This window comes from Mycteria americana, chromosome 6 (genome assembly GCF_035582795.1).
Source record: "Mycteria americana isolate JAX WOST 10 ecotype Jacksonville Zoo and Gardens chromosome 6, USCA_MyAme_1.0, whole genome shotgun sequence".
NCBI classification, from domain to species: Eukaryota; Metazoa; Chordata; class Aves; order Ciconiiformes; family Ciconiidae; genus Mycteria; species Mycteria americana.
Window position 1 is genome coordinate 59,986,419 of NC_134370.1, and position 16,859 is coordinate 60,003,277.

Sequence of the window (16,859 nt, forward strand, 5' to 3'; positions counted from 1 at the left end):
CAACAAATCGATTTCTTTAGCCACGCAGAAGGGTAATAGAAAGGGGATGGGAGCTGACATCAAACAGTGGCTACTGCTCTTTAGCTCTGAAAACAGAGTAATTTACTTTTTATTGCCATTTTGCTGTAAACAAGACTGGTGACGGAGGAAGTGATTGCTTATGAATACTGAAGATGTTTTTAAAAATAAGGACTTAAAGAGTGGGGGAGTATAATGTCATCCAAAAACTACCTTTGCAGTAGTCTTCCACAGGGACACAAAAAGGATTTTATAGAACCAGATTCTTACGTGTTCTGCAATATCACAGCATACATCCACGCCTTTATTAGCTCAGTTACTCTCACAATTTTCTTATGGGGTCAGAAACTACTATCCTGACGGAGGCATAAAATGCCTTTGCAGATCTTTACTTAAAATTAAACAGAAAGTTAGAGTTGTGGCTGGAGTTTTCATGCAGGTCTCCTGAGCTCCAAACCAGCTCAGTTACCTGTAGATAGCCCTTCCCCTCCTCGGCATGAAGAATGCATCCTCAGAGCACGTACCAGGCTCACATTACATCTGCTCAAGGGCACTAGCAAGAGAGCAAAGAGTGTGTAATACAGTGCTGGCAGCCCAATGTTTTTTTTCTTACAGCTGAACTGCATGGTCCGAGCGAGGGGAAACCCCCCATCCCTTTACCATAAAGAGTGTTGCAAAGATATGGGTGAGAAATTGAGACTGCTTTCCAACTGTCCCCTTACAAGAGCTTTTTCTTCTATCGTGACAGAATACAGGAAAAAGAAGAGAGAGTAGCCTTCTCAAATGCAACAGGGAAAAGAACAGGAACAGAGAAAGTGAACAAGAGAATACAGAAATTTTCCCTTTCATCTTCAACATGCAGGTCTTTCTCCATTCCTGCTTCATCTCCCACAATATCATCACCCTCTCACTGGTAGTGGCCATTCATGCCTGTGTGGCTTCCAAAATGGGTTCTCCTTCATTCAGTTCCTACTGTTTTCTTCAAAGAAAGATCTCTTCCCTTTCTGCCACAAATAATACTCTAGAAGGAACCCCTCATAAAAGATTGTCTCTCTGTGAATGGCGATAACACACAAAAGCACACAAATGTCACCCGCATTAGTAACTACATGCTCCATGCGCTCCTTCACCCCTTGGAACCACCCTGTGGTTGCTTTCCAAATTACAGCCCCCCAGTTTGATTCCCAGCTACTGCTCTTCTTCATTCTTGTTTGTGCAAGATAAGGCTGAGAAAAAGCAAAAGGAGCCTGGAAATTTTTGTCAAACTCCACAGCAGTGAGAGAAAGCCAGGTGTCCCACTCACCCGCTCCCAGAAATGAAGGAGATGAAGAAATAGCTGAAAGGTAAGGATGGGCACAGCAGAAGCTCTAGCTACACCATCCTTTGTATACAGAGGGTAAAGACATGGTTTTTTTGCTAAAGCAGGGGAAGGCAGAGTGCTGGGAAAGCGAGCTAAGTAGATGATTTCACTCAAATGAGATTTTCCTGCATACACCTAGGAGGGCAGAGAGGCTCACAGTCTACAGGACATCAGTGAAGGCTGGAAGCTCTGCACACTGACTTTCTGAAGAGAAATAAGCCCTCATTTTTGTAGGTATTGTTAACAAGCCCTGCATTACTGTGCATATGATAGTGTTAGGCAAGTTCTTAGTTTGGAGCACGCTCTATCCAAGCTGTTTGCAGCCTGAGGAGCCTGCATATACCTCTCACTTGCACATGGCCTCTCTGTGCTCAGGAATCCAACGTAAGGTTTATATCATCCCACACAGAGGTGCAGATGTCGGCTTCCCAGAGCAGCAATAACATGTCTCCTCTCTAGTAAGTTATGTTGTTTTCCTAGCGTCTCCTCTGAAGTCACTCTGGCGGCTCCTGGTTCTTCCACATCTCTATATGCCATACACTCACACATTTTGTTCTCTTTGAGAATTTTTGGCTGGAGACTGTCTGAATGTCATAAGGTATATCTGTCCAGATTTTGAACTTGCCTAAACTGGCAGAGCTCACTCAGAACTAGTGCTTTGCATCTACACAGGATCTGTCTCATGCTATCTTAGCAGCAAAGATAACACTTTTCATAGTACAGTTGTTACACTGGTCATGTAGAAATATAGCTGCAAACTAGTCATTTATAGTGAAGATGGGGGCATAGAAATTAGTAAAACTTATTTATTCTTTCAAAGTATTATACTTTGACCTGCTTCAGTAAGCTAGCAATTACAAAGCAGTATAAGCAGCCAACATGAGCCTATGTACTCACACATGTTACTTACAATCCTTGTTGAGACATGACTCCAGTATTATATGTCCTGTTCTACTAAATTCATTGAAATTACTCCCAACTTATATTACCATAAATGAGAGTGGAATTCGGTTTTACATGAATATGCAGCCCTATGCATATGCAATTATACTATGTATTGATATATGTGTGCATAAATTACTTATGCATGGAGTGCATATATATACTGTCATTATTATAAATCAGCAGATTCAGATAAGATAAATATTTTTCTAGACAAGGGCTTTTATAATGACTATAATTAAAAATAATAATTTTGGAATTAAAATGAGAACTCAGATTGAAATCTTTTTGTCTGCTTGGTTTTACTGCAGTGCAAGTTGCTCAGTACAGACCTTAACAATGTGTTATTGCAACTCAAGGATGCTCTTTTTAAAAAAAAAAAAATTAGGAAGCCATTGTAGTTTATTATTGTGACTGAACAAATGCTAGGGCTAGCTGTTTCTGAATTTGAACGGATACAAAGAGGAGGTGAAAAAAAATCCAGGATGGTTCAGTTGATCCTTGACAGTCACCTGACTGGTAGCTGGGTTTATGGCTTTAAGCTTCAATGAGAAGGGCAGGCTGGGCTTCTGGACTTGAGACATGCTAGTCTGTGGTAGGAGATGTGCAGACAGGGAATGAGTAGGAAACGTGTTACACATCTTAAGAAATTTACAGTCTGACTCAAAACCTCAAAAAGTCAACAGGGAAGCTTCAAAAGTACTGAATTCTCTCACTCATATCATCATATGACAGGGATGGCTTGGGCTTTCTCTAGTACATGGTGCTTCTAAGACCTCTTTTCAAGCAGCACATCAACATGCTTTCCCAGAAAGCGGTAACTAATTTCCACAGTCCAGCCCTGACAGTTTCTCGGACTTGCAACTACCCGCTAAGTGTACAGTCTTCAATGATACCCTCTACTCAAATTTGTAAGCTTCAAAAGAGTGGTAGAGGTGGGAACTAACGATAACAGTAATAAGAGGACACATTACAGAAATCCGTACACTGAATGAGCAGAAACTATTGAACAAGAACAGAAACTATAGAACAAGAAGATTAATGACCAAAGATTTAAAAGACTGAAGCAAAGAATCAGCTCACACTTAAGACATGTTTGGATTGGCCTTAATTTATTGAAAAGAAAAAAAAGTTTCAAAAAATTGTAGAAGGATGCTGATATATGGTACTACTTACAATTCAAACTAATGAGAGTTTTGCTAGAGACTTTGGCAAGCACAAGTTTGACAAACTCTTTTAGTACTGCACTCAGGAGGTAAAAGCAACTTCTCTGCTTATTAAACACATGCATCTGCAGGCAATAATGGCAACTAATTCACAGTCAGTTTTACCAGTTTAGGATAGGAGCCACAGAGACACGATATAAAGAGCTACAAGTGCTTCTGTGAAGCTCTAAACTGGTGCAGGATTAGACGAAGTGCTCACCTGAGAGGGACTGTTACTTCACGGCATTTCCTTTCCTTTACCCGTTTATAGAACACACATGAAACCTGAAGGGTGCTCAGAGGGAACAGAGCTGACAGGGCTAGAGCTTAACAGGGTGATGTTTCAACAGTACATTTGCAAGTTAGCAACTTCGCGTAATCCAAGGAGTGCCAAAAGGCACGGGGAGCCGGGGCGTAGGGGGTGAAGGCAAAGGGAAATTAAAAGCCAGTCGGCCTTCAGAAACATGCTTGCTGAGGTTACGTGGAAATCTCACTAGCCAGTGAACTGTTCAAAAGAGTTTTCCAAAAGTTTTCCAAATAATTCAAAGCTGACTTGATCATGCTATGCATACTTAATCCAACTTCAAACCTTACCTTTTATATATTGTCTTGCCCTCCCCTCAAATGGGGGCGACTGGCAGTAAATGCTGCTCTGAACAAAACCTGTAGCCTGGCTTTGTCTACAAAACCCTCTTTGATCCAGCCTTCCTTCTCTTATTGCATTGTTGTCTCCTGCCCAATTCAGAGTCAAACTCTCATTTCAGTTTGGAAATGAATGCTCACTTGCAGGCTGAATGGAATCCTTATGGGCTGTATCGCAAACTCTAAAGGTGTTTTTAGTTTAGCTGCATTTCTTAAACTTATGCTTGCTGATTAATCAGAAGCTGCTTGTGAACCCTTTTCGAGGAGGACCTGGCACCCTATTTAAACATCCCTGGACTAAGTCCAAGTAGTTTAGCTGTTTTTCAGGCTTTCCTATTCAATGCAGGGCATCAGACAGGTATTTTCAGAACTTCGTTTCTCCACTCTGCTGGGTTTTACAGTGGGTTTAACTTCACTAAATATTCATCAGAAACAATAGCCTCTGGTTTTGCTGCAGTTCTTTTCGAAGTATTTAGAAAACTGGAGCTATAAAAACAGATCCCTTACACTCTGTTCAAAATGGATTTTTGCAAATACTCCTGTAAGCACTAGGACACTCGTTGTTCCAGAGCGATATAGGCTTGCTACCAAGAACTATTCAAAATACCTGTATTCTGAGAAATCGGATGCTCAAACGTACAGAGTGGCTACCCCGCAGTGTGCATCTGTGCCTTCTCCTTTGGAGTCACAGAAAGATGACAGGATCTAGTTTTTGAGGCTCTTGTTTTCTAAGGGGAAAAAAAAAAAAAAAAAAAGATACAAATAAAAAAATGGAGCAACATACTTGGGTAGCAAGGGTGGGCACATCCAGGCCCAGTTCAGATCTCACGTAAAGATTTGAGCCTCCAACTGTACCTACTCGCAGCATCACAAGTATAAACATCTCTGGAACTGAGTCTCTGTCAGTGGAAGCTGCTTCAGCTTTCCCGACCGACTCTGAAAAGCTCAAAAAATAATGGTACTACTATTCTGAAGTGAGGTTACTTCCTTCAACATCTGTGGTGAATATGTGATACAGGCTGCTATAAGCATCACACATATTTAAAACTAACAGGAGATGTTAAGGCTTGGTCCAGCCACATTGTGGTCATTAGGAGGAGGGAGCTACACAAATACTTCATGAGATACATATGCTGTACTAGGGGTACTAAGGGCTTAGCCTATTCTGATAAATCTCCCGTCCTGTCCAGATTTTGCAGAAATAACAAAAAAACCTTTCCAAAATATGAAGTATAAATAGGGCCCAAAATATCTATCTTTTAACACAGTTCTCAATAACGAGATATTGACCTGTTTAGCTGATGGCGTTTAAACTAATGTCTACTATTGCCTACTGCACACACACACACACACACACACACACAAAATCAATAAAATATCTGGCAGCATTTATTCCATTATTTCTAATGGCTCGTTAAAATAATGACCCTTCCTTATTATGGAATAAGTTAGTACCATTGTCAAAACGGTGCTCTCTACAGATGGAATGTGTTTTCAGAATTCTTTTTTTAAATAAAAATTAAGAATAGTAGTTTTTTCAATCACAAAAGCCTACTTTTCTGAATCAACCAGAGGCATTATTATTTGTTTTTATTAACACATACAAAATTATTAGGGTATACAAATGTGTTTCCTTTTTGGACACAGTGAAAGCTAAATTAATGGGCATTACAGCATTAGTTTACAACACACTTTGTTTCAAAAAAACACCGTTTATGATTAAACAAATAGGTATATATATATATATATGTATTTATATATATATATATATAAAGAGAGCTTGAAACAGCTGGATAACAAATCATTGATTTATACTATCAAAAGGCTGGGAGCAATTGTGTCTCTTACAATTGTGCCCTTAGCTTTCAAACCATCATCCCCACTGATATGAGTTCCCATTTAAAAAAAACAAAAACAAAAAAACCCCAAAAAACCAAAAAACAAATACAAAAAACCCAACCCACAAAACACCAAAAAACCCCAAACAAACACCACCTAACTCCTCCCAAAAAACCCAGAACACCACCCCCCCCCCCCAAATACAAAAACTCAGAGCAATGGCACAACTTTTCCCAGGCTAATAATTTTTCCTGACAGCTTCAAGCACAAATGGATTATTTTAAATATCACATAAACCTACTGTAAATTAAAAAAATAGAAGATTACTTTACACAATGCATGGAAACCATTTCTCGTGAGCACAAACATTTACAACTGCGTCATGTTTTTTCCTTGCATAACCCATACTCACACACAAACCAGTTTTCAAAAGAATTAGTGAAATATTCAGTCCATTTTTGTTTCTTTTATACAATATGAAATGGTTACAATACCATAGTATTTTTTAGAATAAGTTAAACATCAAGACATATGGCAATAGCATTGTACTATTCTTTCTACATACATATGAAATCCAGAAATTCAGTCTATTTTTATTCAGTCACAAAAATGAATAAAGACTAAGATCCAGTTATACTGGAAAACTAGACTAGTTCTAGAAACCACAAATACTGTAAGCGCTTTGGTATAATATGTACAGATTGTGCTGTTAATATCATGCTTGCATACTAGAATTTATCAACAGATTTCAACTGGTGAATTAAAGTAAAAAAAAAAAAGGTACTGTAAGATTTGCTTTCTTATTTCTTTTTCTTTTTGGAAATGATTCAGTCAAAGAAGATGCACCACTAGTACACACACAGCATTTGTATGATGTGACTACAAATTAAATATTAAAGTGTTTTTTAAATACAATGCAAGACCAGTCTTCTTAAGTGCATAGAACATAATGCAGAATACTGTTAATTACAGGGACAAATACAAAGATATTAAACATTTTAACAGATATTGAACAACGTTCTCAAAAAAAAAAAAAGGTGTGAATGAGAATAAGCATTCTTCTATTGTTACAAAGATCAACATGTTTTTTCCCACTACTGGTAAGAGAAACAATAACTGCTGAATCATGGAAGATATCTACTGCATCCATTTTATCTCTGTCTCTCAAAGGCTTAGAATTGCACCTTCAAACTCTTAAGCAGGTTTGGATATTTGGTTGGGGTTTTTTCCTCCTTTCCCTGCCCCCCCCCCCCCCCCCCATTTTTAACAAAAACTGTTCCTGAAAGTGGAACTCAAAAAGTGCATTATAAATTAAAGGGTTTACTTTTTCCACCTACTTTATGGATGCATTTGCTGTGGTTTAGAAATTTTAGCTTAACCTATTCATTCTTTCTATCACTACAATTTATCAGAATGTCTCAGATTTATCCAGGCAACCCTGCCAAGTTAGGTAGCCCCTCCTTTTGCAAAGCAAATGGTATTAAATTCTAAGAAAGCCAAAATACTGCAATCTTTATTCAAGTGAAATGCCAGCTTAAGAAGTGAGGACTGCAGGATTTTCAGAAGATTTGGACTGTATGCAAAGTCTTCCCAAATTTGTATTTTATCTTTTGGATTTTGGGATATAGTAAACTGCAAATACCACGTTCAACTAATACTGTAAGTCAGCTTCAGACTATGGTCTCAGGAATGAAATGGTAGCCCCAAAACTCTCAACCCAACTAGAGGAAACTCATCCCAATCGTTACTCATTTCTTACACAACACAACTACTCATTTAACATGTAAACACAAGGGATGATGGTTCTCATTTGAAGCTCCTATTGTTGGCAAGTAATACTTCACAGGTATCAGAAATACTTTAGTTAATGTCTCTATTTCCCCCATTTCTAAGATGCTTTCTTTTCCTTACAGAAGCTTTAGCTATTTAACATCAAACCAAACAATTGCACAAAAACTACAGCACCAAGCTTTGCTAAATGAAACTGCTGAAGAGCACACAGAGGAGAAAAGAATTTGACCATGGTTGTTGAGTGGGCTAGCAGTCAAATGAGTTTAAATAAAACTAATGTTAACACATTCCTTAATTGAAATGATTAATTCTTAGCAGAAATAAATTAAGATCAGCATGATCTTACTGTAGGCTAGTTGGTGACCCAGCCAGACTTTTGTGCAGATTAGGGTTTTGACTGTGTCTGTTCCGACTGCGAACAGATGAAAACATTGTGTTGCAACCTGGGACTTTACATTTGTGGAGCTGGCGGAGATGCACAGTTTTGTAATGAGCCCTGAAAGTTCCTTTATTACTATAAATTTTTTGACATATATGACATGTTATTGGCAAACTGGAAGGTAAATTTGTAAAGTTTTGATTAGCTTTCTCAATTAAAGTACAGTCTTGGTAGAGTTCATCATTGGGCATTAGGCTGGGTCCTTCACAGCTTTCATCACTATCATCCAAGGGCATGGTGCATATTTCACTTCCTCCGTCAGAATCCCAAGAAGAATGAGCACTGCTCTCAGATTTAATGCTGGAAGTAGTGCTTAGATCCAGAACAGCTCCATCATTCAATGGATCATATCCATAACTCTCAGAACAGGGTTCTCTAATTTTGCTCATTGGAAAAACCAAGCTGCCTGTTCTGTTCATTCCTTTGAAGATTACAGAAGTATGTCCAACATGTTGTTTTAAAGAGACATCTTGACAAAACTCCTTAGCCATGTCTTTCAAGAGGTATGTTGCATTGAAATGGTTGTTGAATTCCAGTGTATCTTTAGTCAGAAGCTTATGATGAAGATTTAGGTTTGAACTATGTCTAGAAGAACAAAGACAAGCTTAGCAAGAAAGTGTTTCGCCTCACTTAGCTGTTTCATAATGATCATTAACAAAGAAAAAAAATCAATATTTAGTAGCATGCATGAACTGTATACTTCTAATTTGACCAACTGCCACACTGGGAGTGCACATGGATAATTTACACCTGTGACTGGATATCTGAACTTGCTTGCACTGGCATATATCAGAAATAACTCTACAGAAATCAATGTTTCAGATGCTCTCCTGCATTGTGGGATAGCTGTCTGCTCCACTAGATCTAGTGCTGGGCCTAAAAGAGTTGGGGGGACAGAGTAAAAACCTGTAGACTGAACTGAGATCAGAGAATGGTCTGAGGGGGTAAGAAACAAGATTCTTTCCAAATGGACAAAGCAGGAAAGGAGTGACACTCGAGTCCGCAAAAAATATTGATGATCTCAAGTACTGTAGCCATGCGCCAGGATGCAGCTGTACACATCAGTACAGAGCTTTTCCTTGACAGGAATTTCTTGAAGAAAGGAATATTGCATTTTATGCAACTTGCAGTTTTTCATTAGGCATCTCTGGATTCAGTTTAAAGCCACCAAAACATACGAAATCACTGCTCCTCATTGAATACTATCAATCAGTTCACTGGGAACTTCCAGGCTCTGGCTAGAAGATTCAGTTTATTGGAAGACAGGGAAAACATTCATTTTTCCCCTTGCCATCATGGTTTAATCCAAACCATGAGCTGTTCAAAAGGGCACAGAAATATTTTGCACTTGCAGTCACAGCACTCTACATTAAAGTCTAGAAACTTCTGCAAAGTTGTTCCAAATAACTACTGTTTTGCACAAAGCTTGTGAACTTTCTTGTGAGTTGGCTTTTTTTTTTTTTTAAATAAACCATCTTCCAAAAGCCCCTATGTTAAAACTTAACTGAATATATTGGTGTGGGAAGGAATTCATGGCATGTGAATGCAAATCTCACTGCTGGCCTTCTTTCCTGTGGCCCATATCACAATTACAGTGGAGAGGAATTCACATCTGGGAAGATGCAGGCAGCAGATCAGGGTATGAAGCCCTGCCAGCAGCAGATGAATCTGTGCATCTCAGATGCAGCGGCCAGTCCTCAGAGACTGGCTCATCCTCTTTCTGGACTGCATCAGCTGGCTCCAGTACTCCTAGCAGATTACAGACAATCTAAACCTTGTGTCACTCTGAACTACTATCCAGGCATGCTTCCTGCAGCCAAAAGCTGCTGTAACACTGTTACAGGAGAGTTAGAAAACTTACAACACTTAGTTGCACTTTAACAAGTTTGTTATCTATCACTTATCAATTCCGATACATAACTGATGGCCAACAATAAAGCTTCAGTTCTTGTTTCTCAGCCTATGTGCATAATAGGCTGAAATAAAATGATTTACAGCAACACAATACTGCAGCTAACAGTAAACTGAATCAAGCTCATGATATAGTTTAGGAATTAGTGTGTAACCTCACATAAAAGCACTGCCCATGTGGATATGCACCAGATACTGTTAGTTCAACTAGCACTGCGTAATGTTAATTTTGTACTGACATAGAGTAATCTTGCTTTTCTTATGGGCTTTTCCCCCACCAGTCTGTTCAAAATCCTTGAGTAAAGCAAGGACAAGGGCAAGTGAAGATTTCCTGAATTGATCTCATTGCTTTTTCATTAAAGAACACTGTATACATTAAGATACACATGAAAGTACATATTAAACATATAAGTCCACACATGCATCTATTGGAAAATTGCTGAAACCCTTGTGGCTTTTCCTTTATGTTCTAAAGTATTCTTTCAACTATTGCAGTCTTTATCAGTTATGAAATTTTCATGGCTTTATTTAATACCTTGTAGTTTAGTGGAAAGGAAATGTTTCTTTCAATGGATTTTCATTTCATGAACGTTCTGATACGTTATCGTACCTGTTATACGAGGATACACAGAAAATCTTTGCAGGCTCCATTCCTCAAACACTCATTTTAATTTCAAACTAGGCTCCATTGTGATGGTAAAATAAATACAATTTTGTTTATAATTTTCTTACCTGTCTCGACTTCTACGAGAAGGGAAAGCAGCATTACAGCCCTCAACTGTGCAAATATGCATTTCTTTGAGATGTACATTTTTAAAATGCATTTTTACACTGTAAGGGTTTTTAAAAGTCTTCTTACAGATGTCACAATGAAAGCGGCTTTCTTCCTTCTGAATCCCTAGTGCATGTTGACTGACATGATCCATATCTTTAGAGTCTTCAAAACAAGGAATGGCAGCACCCCTGTTTGACAAAGTGCTGAAAAAGCCCCCGGTCAGCAAGTGGTGTTGCAATTCAGGGCAGTCATTTTTAGGAATCCTGCGCTTTGACTGCTCTTTAATATACATGGGGGGTTCAGTCATTAGTTTTATAACATCATTGTGGTGGTGTTTTGGATCTTCATATATAATCTCATGGGAAACTATTTTTAATGGCTGGTTTTCTTCTGGTTTAACCTCTTTCTCACAGTGATGCAATTCATTCTCAGAGATATCCTTGATGTATTTGTTATTTGGCGCAAAGACAGATTCAATATACTTTGGGCCCTCTACCCCAGAGACAGATTTCCATGAATTACCTGAATGGGGGGGCTTTTCCACCCTGTCGGTCACCCGCTTCTCTATCTTATGCTCACAGGTCTCAAGCTCTCCATCGCTTACCACTTGCAGACGTGTATCATCTTCAGAACTGGCAACATCACTACTTTCATTAGGTGTCTCAACAGCTTCTTTCTCTATCTTAATAGGCATACTTGATTTACGAGATTTCTTCTTGGGTAGCATGTCAAATGGCAATTCATTTGAAACAAGCTGCTCTGGTATTGAGGAAGAAACAAGAGGCAGAGAAGGAAGAGTACCTGGAGTATTAGCAAGCTCAGCTGGTGTGACTGGACTACGATAAAAAGGAAGAACAGGCTGTACTGTCTTCAGGTTTGGAAAGAGGACACCATTCTGTCCAATACTGGGAAATCCAGCCTGACCCTTTGAATCTGTACAAGAGCTGGCATAGCTGGTAATAGTTCTGCTATCCGGAGTTAAAATTGTAAATTCTGTCCTTTTACTATCTCCAGGTCCAGCAATGGTCAAACCATTTCTTAGATCTTTATCCCTGTTATTTCTATTCATTGGCATATGGAGTCTGGGGTTAGGATTTGCACTATGACGATTTCGACTACGCAAAGAGCTAAATACCATATTGCAGCCCTCAATTGTGCATTTGTGCTTTATCTTCAGATGAACAGCATTGTAATGTATTTTCAAAGTACCTTTGTCATAAAATGTCTTTTCACATGCAGTGCAGAAAACACGCCCTTTCCTTGGCCCAGCGCCATTTTTTTCAAGAGATTTCATTTTGTTTTCTGGAGATAGTGCTGTCATTTCAAGCTTTGCTGCTGTATTATGTGAACTGGAATCACTTAAAAGGGCATCATCTTCTGTTTTAGTGGTGACATCTGGACCATTTATGCTCCTCTCATTTTCAACTTGAAATGATGCAGAACTAGAAGTTAAGAAGCTGCTTTCAGAAAATGGTATCTGAACATCTTGTTTAGTTTCATTGCTATGGTCTTGACCTTGCTCAATCAAATGTCTTTCTGGTGGTGAACCTATCAAAGGTGGAGGCACTGGACTGAAAAACTGAAACGGCAGCATGAAAGCCACGTTATTTACAATATTCTCAAAGGGATGAATGTTGGTGGGGCTCATTTTGTCCAAGGAAGCAGAAAAATTAGGACTGTGTTGATTGCAGCTCTCAATGAATGCCCTAATATCCAAATTGGCCGTTGGTGGTGGTATTATAATTGATTGCCCTTCTTTCTCTTGAATTGCCATTAACTCTACAATGGATTTAGTTTCTCCAAAACGAAGAAACTGCTGCAAAGTAGCCAGTTCTTCTTCAGTGGTCATTATGCTCCAGTGATCCAGCACCTTTCCTGAAGCATCCTAAAGCCAAAAATATTTAAATGAATCAGGCATTAGTTAAGGCAAACAACAACAAAAAACCCCTCCCCCCGAATCTCTCCTTTTTTCAGGGACTAAAAATTCTTCTCTAGTGAAATGATAAAATCTTTCTATTTAATGAGAGATTAATGCCAATTCTGTGATACTTTCTTCCAAATTTTACCACATTGGTGATATTATTTCTTTCTGAACTGACAGCAATACTTTCCAATAAACTATTTTTTTCCACAAAAATTAAGACACGTCATTTGAACAACAGTTAGTATCATGTAAGCACAGACAGCAGAGAAGGAGGAATCTGACCAAGATTTAGCTCCTCATTTAAGTCAAGTATTCTTTCATTGCAAGTTTAATAATCTTCCAAGCAACTAAGATCAGAGAACAAATGAACCTGTATTGATCTATTGCCAGTGTTCACAGAGCACAGCTGTAATTACACTAGAGTGTTGGAGTTCTTTCAAACTCTAGCTATGCCTAACTTTTCCCAATAACTACAATAAATATTTTATCACAGAACATGTATTTGATGGCCTACTGAGATTTTTCACAGTGCATGTAAGAGTTTCTAAGATGATGAAGAACGTAACATTATAAATTTTTCATGTGGTAGAGGTTCAAGGTAATTGATTCCATATTTTTAATCCTAACACTAAAAAGCAAGATTATCAAGACCATTAAATATTGATTCGTGTCATAATGTAAGATCATAATGTTACTTTACATAAAAGGTAACTTCCACAGTAGCAAGGACTAACATCAGTGTAAGCACATAGGGCCGAATGCATCCTCGATGTAGCTCCAGTAAGGTCAGTAGCGCTACACCAGAAATGAATATCGTCCCTGGTGTTTAAAATGATGGCAAGTTTATTTGTCAATATATTATTCTGCTCTATAAAGGTAAACTCACTGTTTAAATAATACTAGACCAAATTCTGAAGCCTTTACTTTGATACATTCCCAGTAACTTTTTCTTTTTATCTTGGCTTACCTTTGTTGATACATTTGAGCAAAGTAGGAAGATTTCAGTTAAGTCTGTCTAAAAAGAGAGCAATGATGGAAAATCCACCCTTTCTTTTCTGGCACTAAGCTTGTACAAGTCTATTACTGCCTTTCAGATGTACCATGCTGTTAATGCATTGTGAACCACTGATAAGATTAAGCTAGAAAACATTATGAAATACTACTTAGCTATCATATTTATATTAAAAAAGCCCCTCTAAATACCTGTAGCACATATCCACGTATATAATCCTGTAGTGTCCAATCCAGAGCATGGAGAATCTGTATCACCTCTTCCTGCTTCAAAACACTGAAAAGCCGATCTAGCAGAATTTTAAGGCGCACAGGAATGGCTTGGGTTCCATACAACATGAGGCTACTGATATCAAAGACAACATTGGATTGAACTATTTCTACCTGGCTTGATGGGTAGAGGTTGGGAATCCTTAATTTGCTCAGGGCTGAAAATAAAATCACAAAATGTAAATAAACTTGAGTCACAAGAGATAGATAAAATTGAATGTAACTAATATTGGGGTGTGGGAGGGTGAAGGATGACACAAAAAGCATGCTATAGTGACAAGGATCCTGAAAGGTTTTATATAGATTGTAAGAACAAATATTACCATGTGCTACCCATCCATGCCGGCATTGGTCACATTGTCGCTGATTTATTTTCCCAGGTTTGAAACACTGACAACTACAGTTCACGAGAGTGCATCGGATAGCCTGGAAATCAACAGAAAGGATGACAGGTAATATATAAGCACCATCTAGAGTGTGCAGATTATACATATACAGTACACCCATAAAATCCATATGAAGACAGAGTTAACACACCAGCACATACCTATCACTGTGTAATATAAGTAATCCAGGCAAAACATGAGTTATGCAAGACTACCTCTGCTTTAAAGAGAATCGGTCACCAGCTAGAACACTAGAATATTAGGGAAGCAAAATATTTAATGACATATGTAGCAACACTTCTGTGGATTTATTTAGGGTGAAGCACCTTTATAACAATAATAAAGTGTTCTTGTGCATTCACCTAAGCTATGATCTTCATGTAAGATCACTTTTTTCAGGAAGGTTTGAAAACAAAGACATACAGATGAAAGTCCCACTCTCTCGAAGTTTTGCTGGAACTCCATACTGCAATATAGGAAGTTCTAATGAGCAATGCATTAGCTCTGCATAGATGCCATCCCTTACATACAGCAGTATCCACCTAGAATATATATACCCTGTCAAAGATACAGGAGTTCACTAATGCTTCTCAGTAACAAAGCTCACCAAAAGGTACTCCAACTCCTCAAAGACTATAGCAGTCACATTTTGTAAGGGAAATGTTCGAAAGATAATAGGCAAAATAGAGCACACAACAGATAGCAACCAGTTGCACAGTTCAATTTGTGCATCACTTTACTCTCACAAAGGTCATCTATAATGCAAATCAAATTAGTATTCAGATATTCCTAATGAACAGGGTAATACAAACTTGCTTCCTGGAATATATGCTTCTGTATGTGCCCATCTGCTGCAGAATGCAGGCAGACACCTTTAAGGTCCTAGTTAAAGCTCCGTAGGGATTGCTATAGAGCAAAGCATTTGTAGGACTCTGTATTGCTTAGATCTGATACTGAGATCTGTTCCTGCATAAATGGAATATTTATTAAGGGAGGGAAAGAGAAGAAATTAATGTGCAGAAAGTCTACACTGGAATAAAAAAAAAAGTTAGATTATGCAATTGTAACATGTCTGCATTTTTCTATTTTTAAAACAAAATGTTTTACATTTTAAAGTACAGAGAGGCAATAAGAAATAAGGCAAAGTTATGCCCACTATTGGCTGCTACTCCTGCTCCTAGGGTCTTATGCAAAATGGGGAATTCCACTACTTACTAATACCCATAGAAAAGCAAGACAAGACTAAGAAAAAAGTAACATCTTTTCAGTGCAGGCATCCCCACATTGGCACTTTTGGAAAACATACAAAGAAGCAAGTTTTTGGACAATCAGGCTAAGAAAGATGGGCGCAGGAAATGTTTAAATTGAAAAGGACAGAAGAGAAAGGTAATTTCAGTGGGGTTTACAACGGGCATTTCTTTAGGCTTGAAGAATTTGGCTCGGGGCAGAAGAGGACACTATATACAACAGTCTACTACAAATAAGCATGTGCAGGACATTTGGATGTCTAGTGCTTTACATGACTGGATTTGGATTGAGATTTTAAAATCTCAGTAGCTGGCTTATCAAGGAGTTATCTTACATGCACATCTCCAAACTGCAGTGACTTGATGCTGAGATTCACCTTTATTTGAAGGATCGGAACAAGTGGCAACAGAGCTATTGAAATCTCTGAATCACTTTGCATTTAATCTTTTAAAGAAGCCATTGCAAAATACTGAATTCTTGAGAAAAGCTCTGTGCTCCCAATAAAGTCTTAAAATACACATCAATACCCTATGCAGTGTGAATTGCTTCACTTTAATGGAGACTATATTTTCACTTAGATGCTAAAATACTTTCATATAAAAATAAAAAGCCATAAATTTCTTATGGAAAGGTTGGAAAAAAGGTGTAGTTGGCTGATGATTCATTTCTACCACAAGATATCAAACAATAATGTAGTTCAAGTCTTCTGCCTCTGTACATACATAATATTCTCTGACTGGCACAGACTGAACCCCTTCCATAGGCAACCCTGCTAGGTTTGGTAAGCTACAGTGCATTCCATGAATGCATCTTTTGCAGTCCCGCCAGACAAAATTACAAAAGAGTACTTCCTTTTTCTGCAAGAAGTAACAGAAATATGCACAATGAAAAAAGCTGTCATGATGATAAGTTAATTGAGATTTCAAAATTTTTTTCATTCCTTTTCCTTTGGACATGTTCCACAAACCACTGACCTTTAAAACTATTTTTTGTTCTTAATTTGTGTACTTAGACAAGAAAGATATACTGCACAAAATTTTGCATTTCATAGCTTTGTGCAAGATCTTTCTTCTATATGGTACATGTATTTATTTTGTC

At 38.1% G+C, this 16,859-nt stretch overlaps 1 protein-coding gene across 1 annotated transcript; it reads right to left on the reverse strand.

Moving 5' to 3' along the window:
* Window positions 1-7,501: 7,501 nt before the first annotated feature.
* On the reverse strand, window positions 7,502-14,978 carry BNC1 (basonuclin zinc finger protein 1). The gene is made up of 5 exons (XM_075506624.1): window positions 14,937-14,978; window positions 14,451-14,553; window positions 14,050-14,285; window positions 10,880-12,807; window positions 7,502-8,821 (listed from the first exon to the last, which is right to left on the reverse strand). Exons 1-5 carry the CDS (start codon window positions 14,976-14,978, stop codon window positions 8,140-8,142), a joined length of 2,991 nt encoding a protein of 996 aa, XP_075362739.1. The 3' UTR covers window positions 7,502-8,139.
* Between the last annotated feature and the right edge of the window lie 1,881 nt (window positions 14,979-16,859).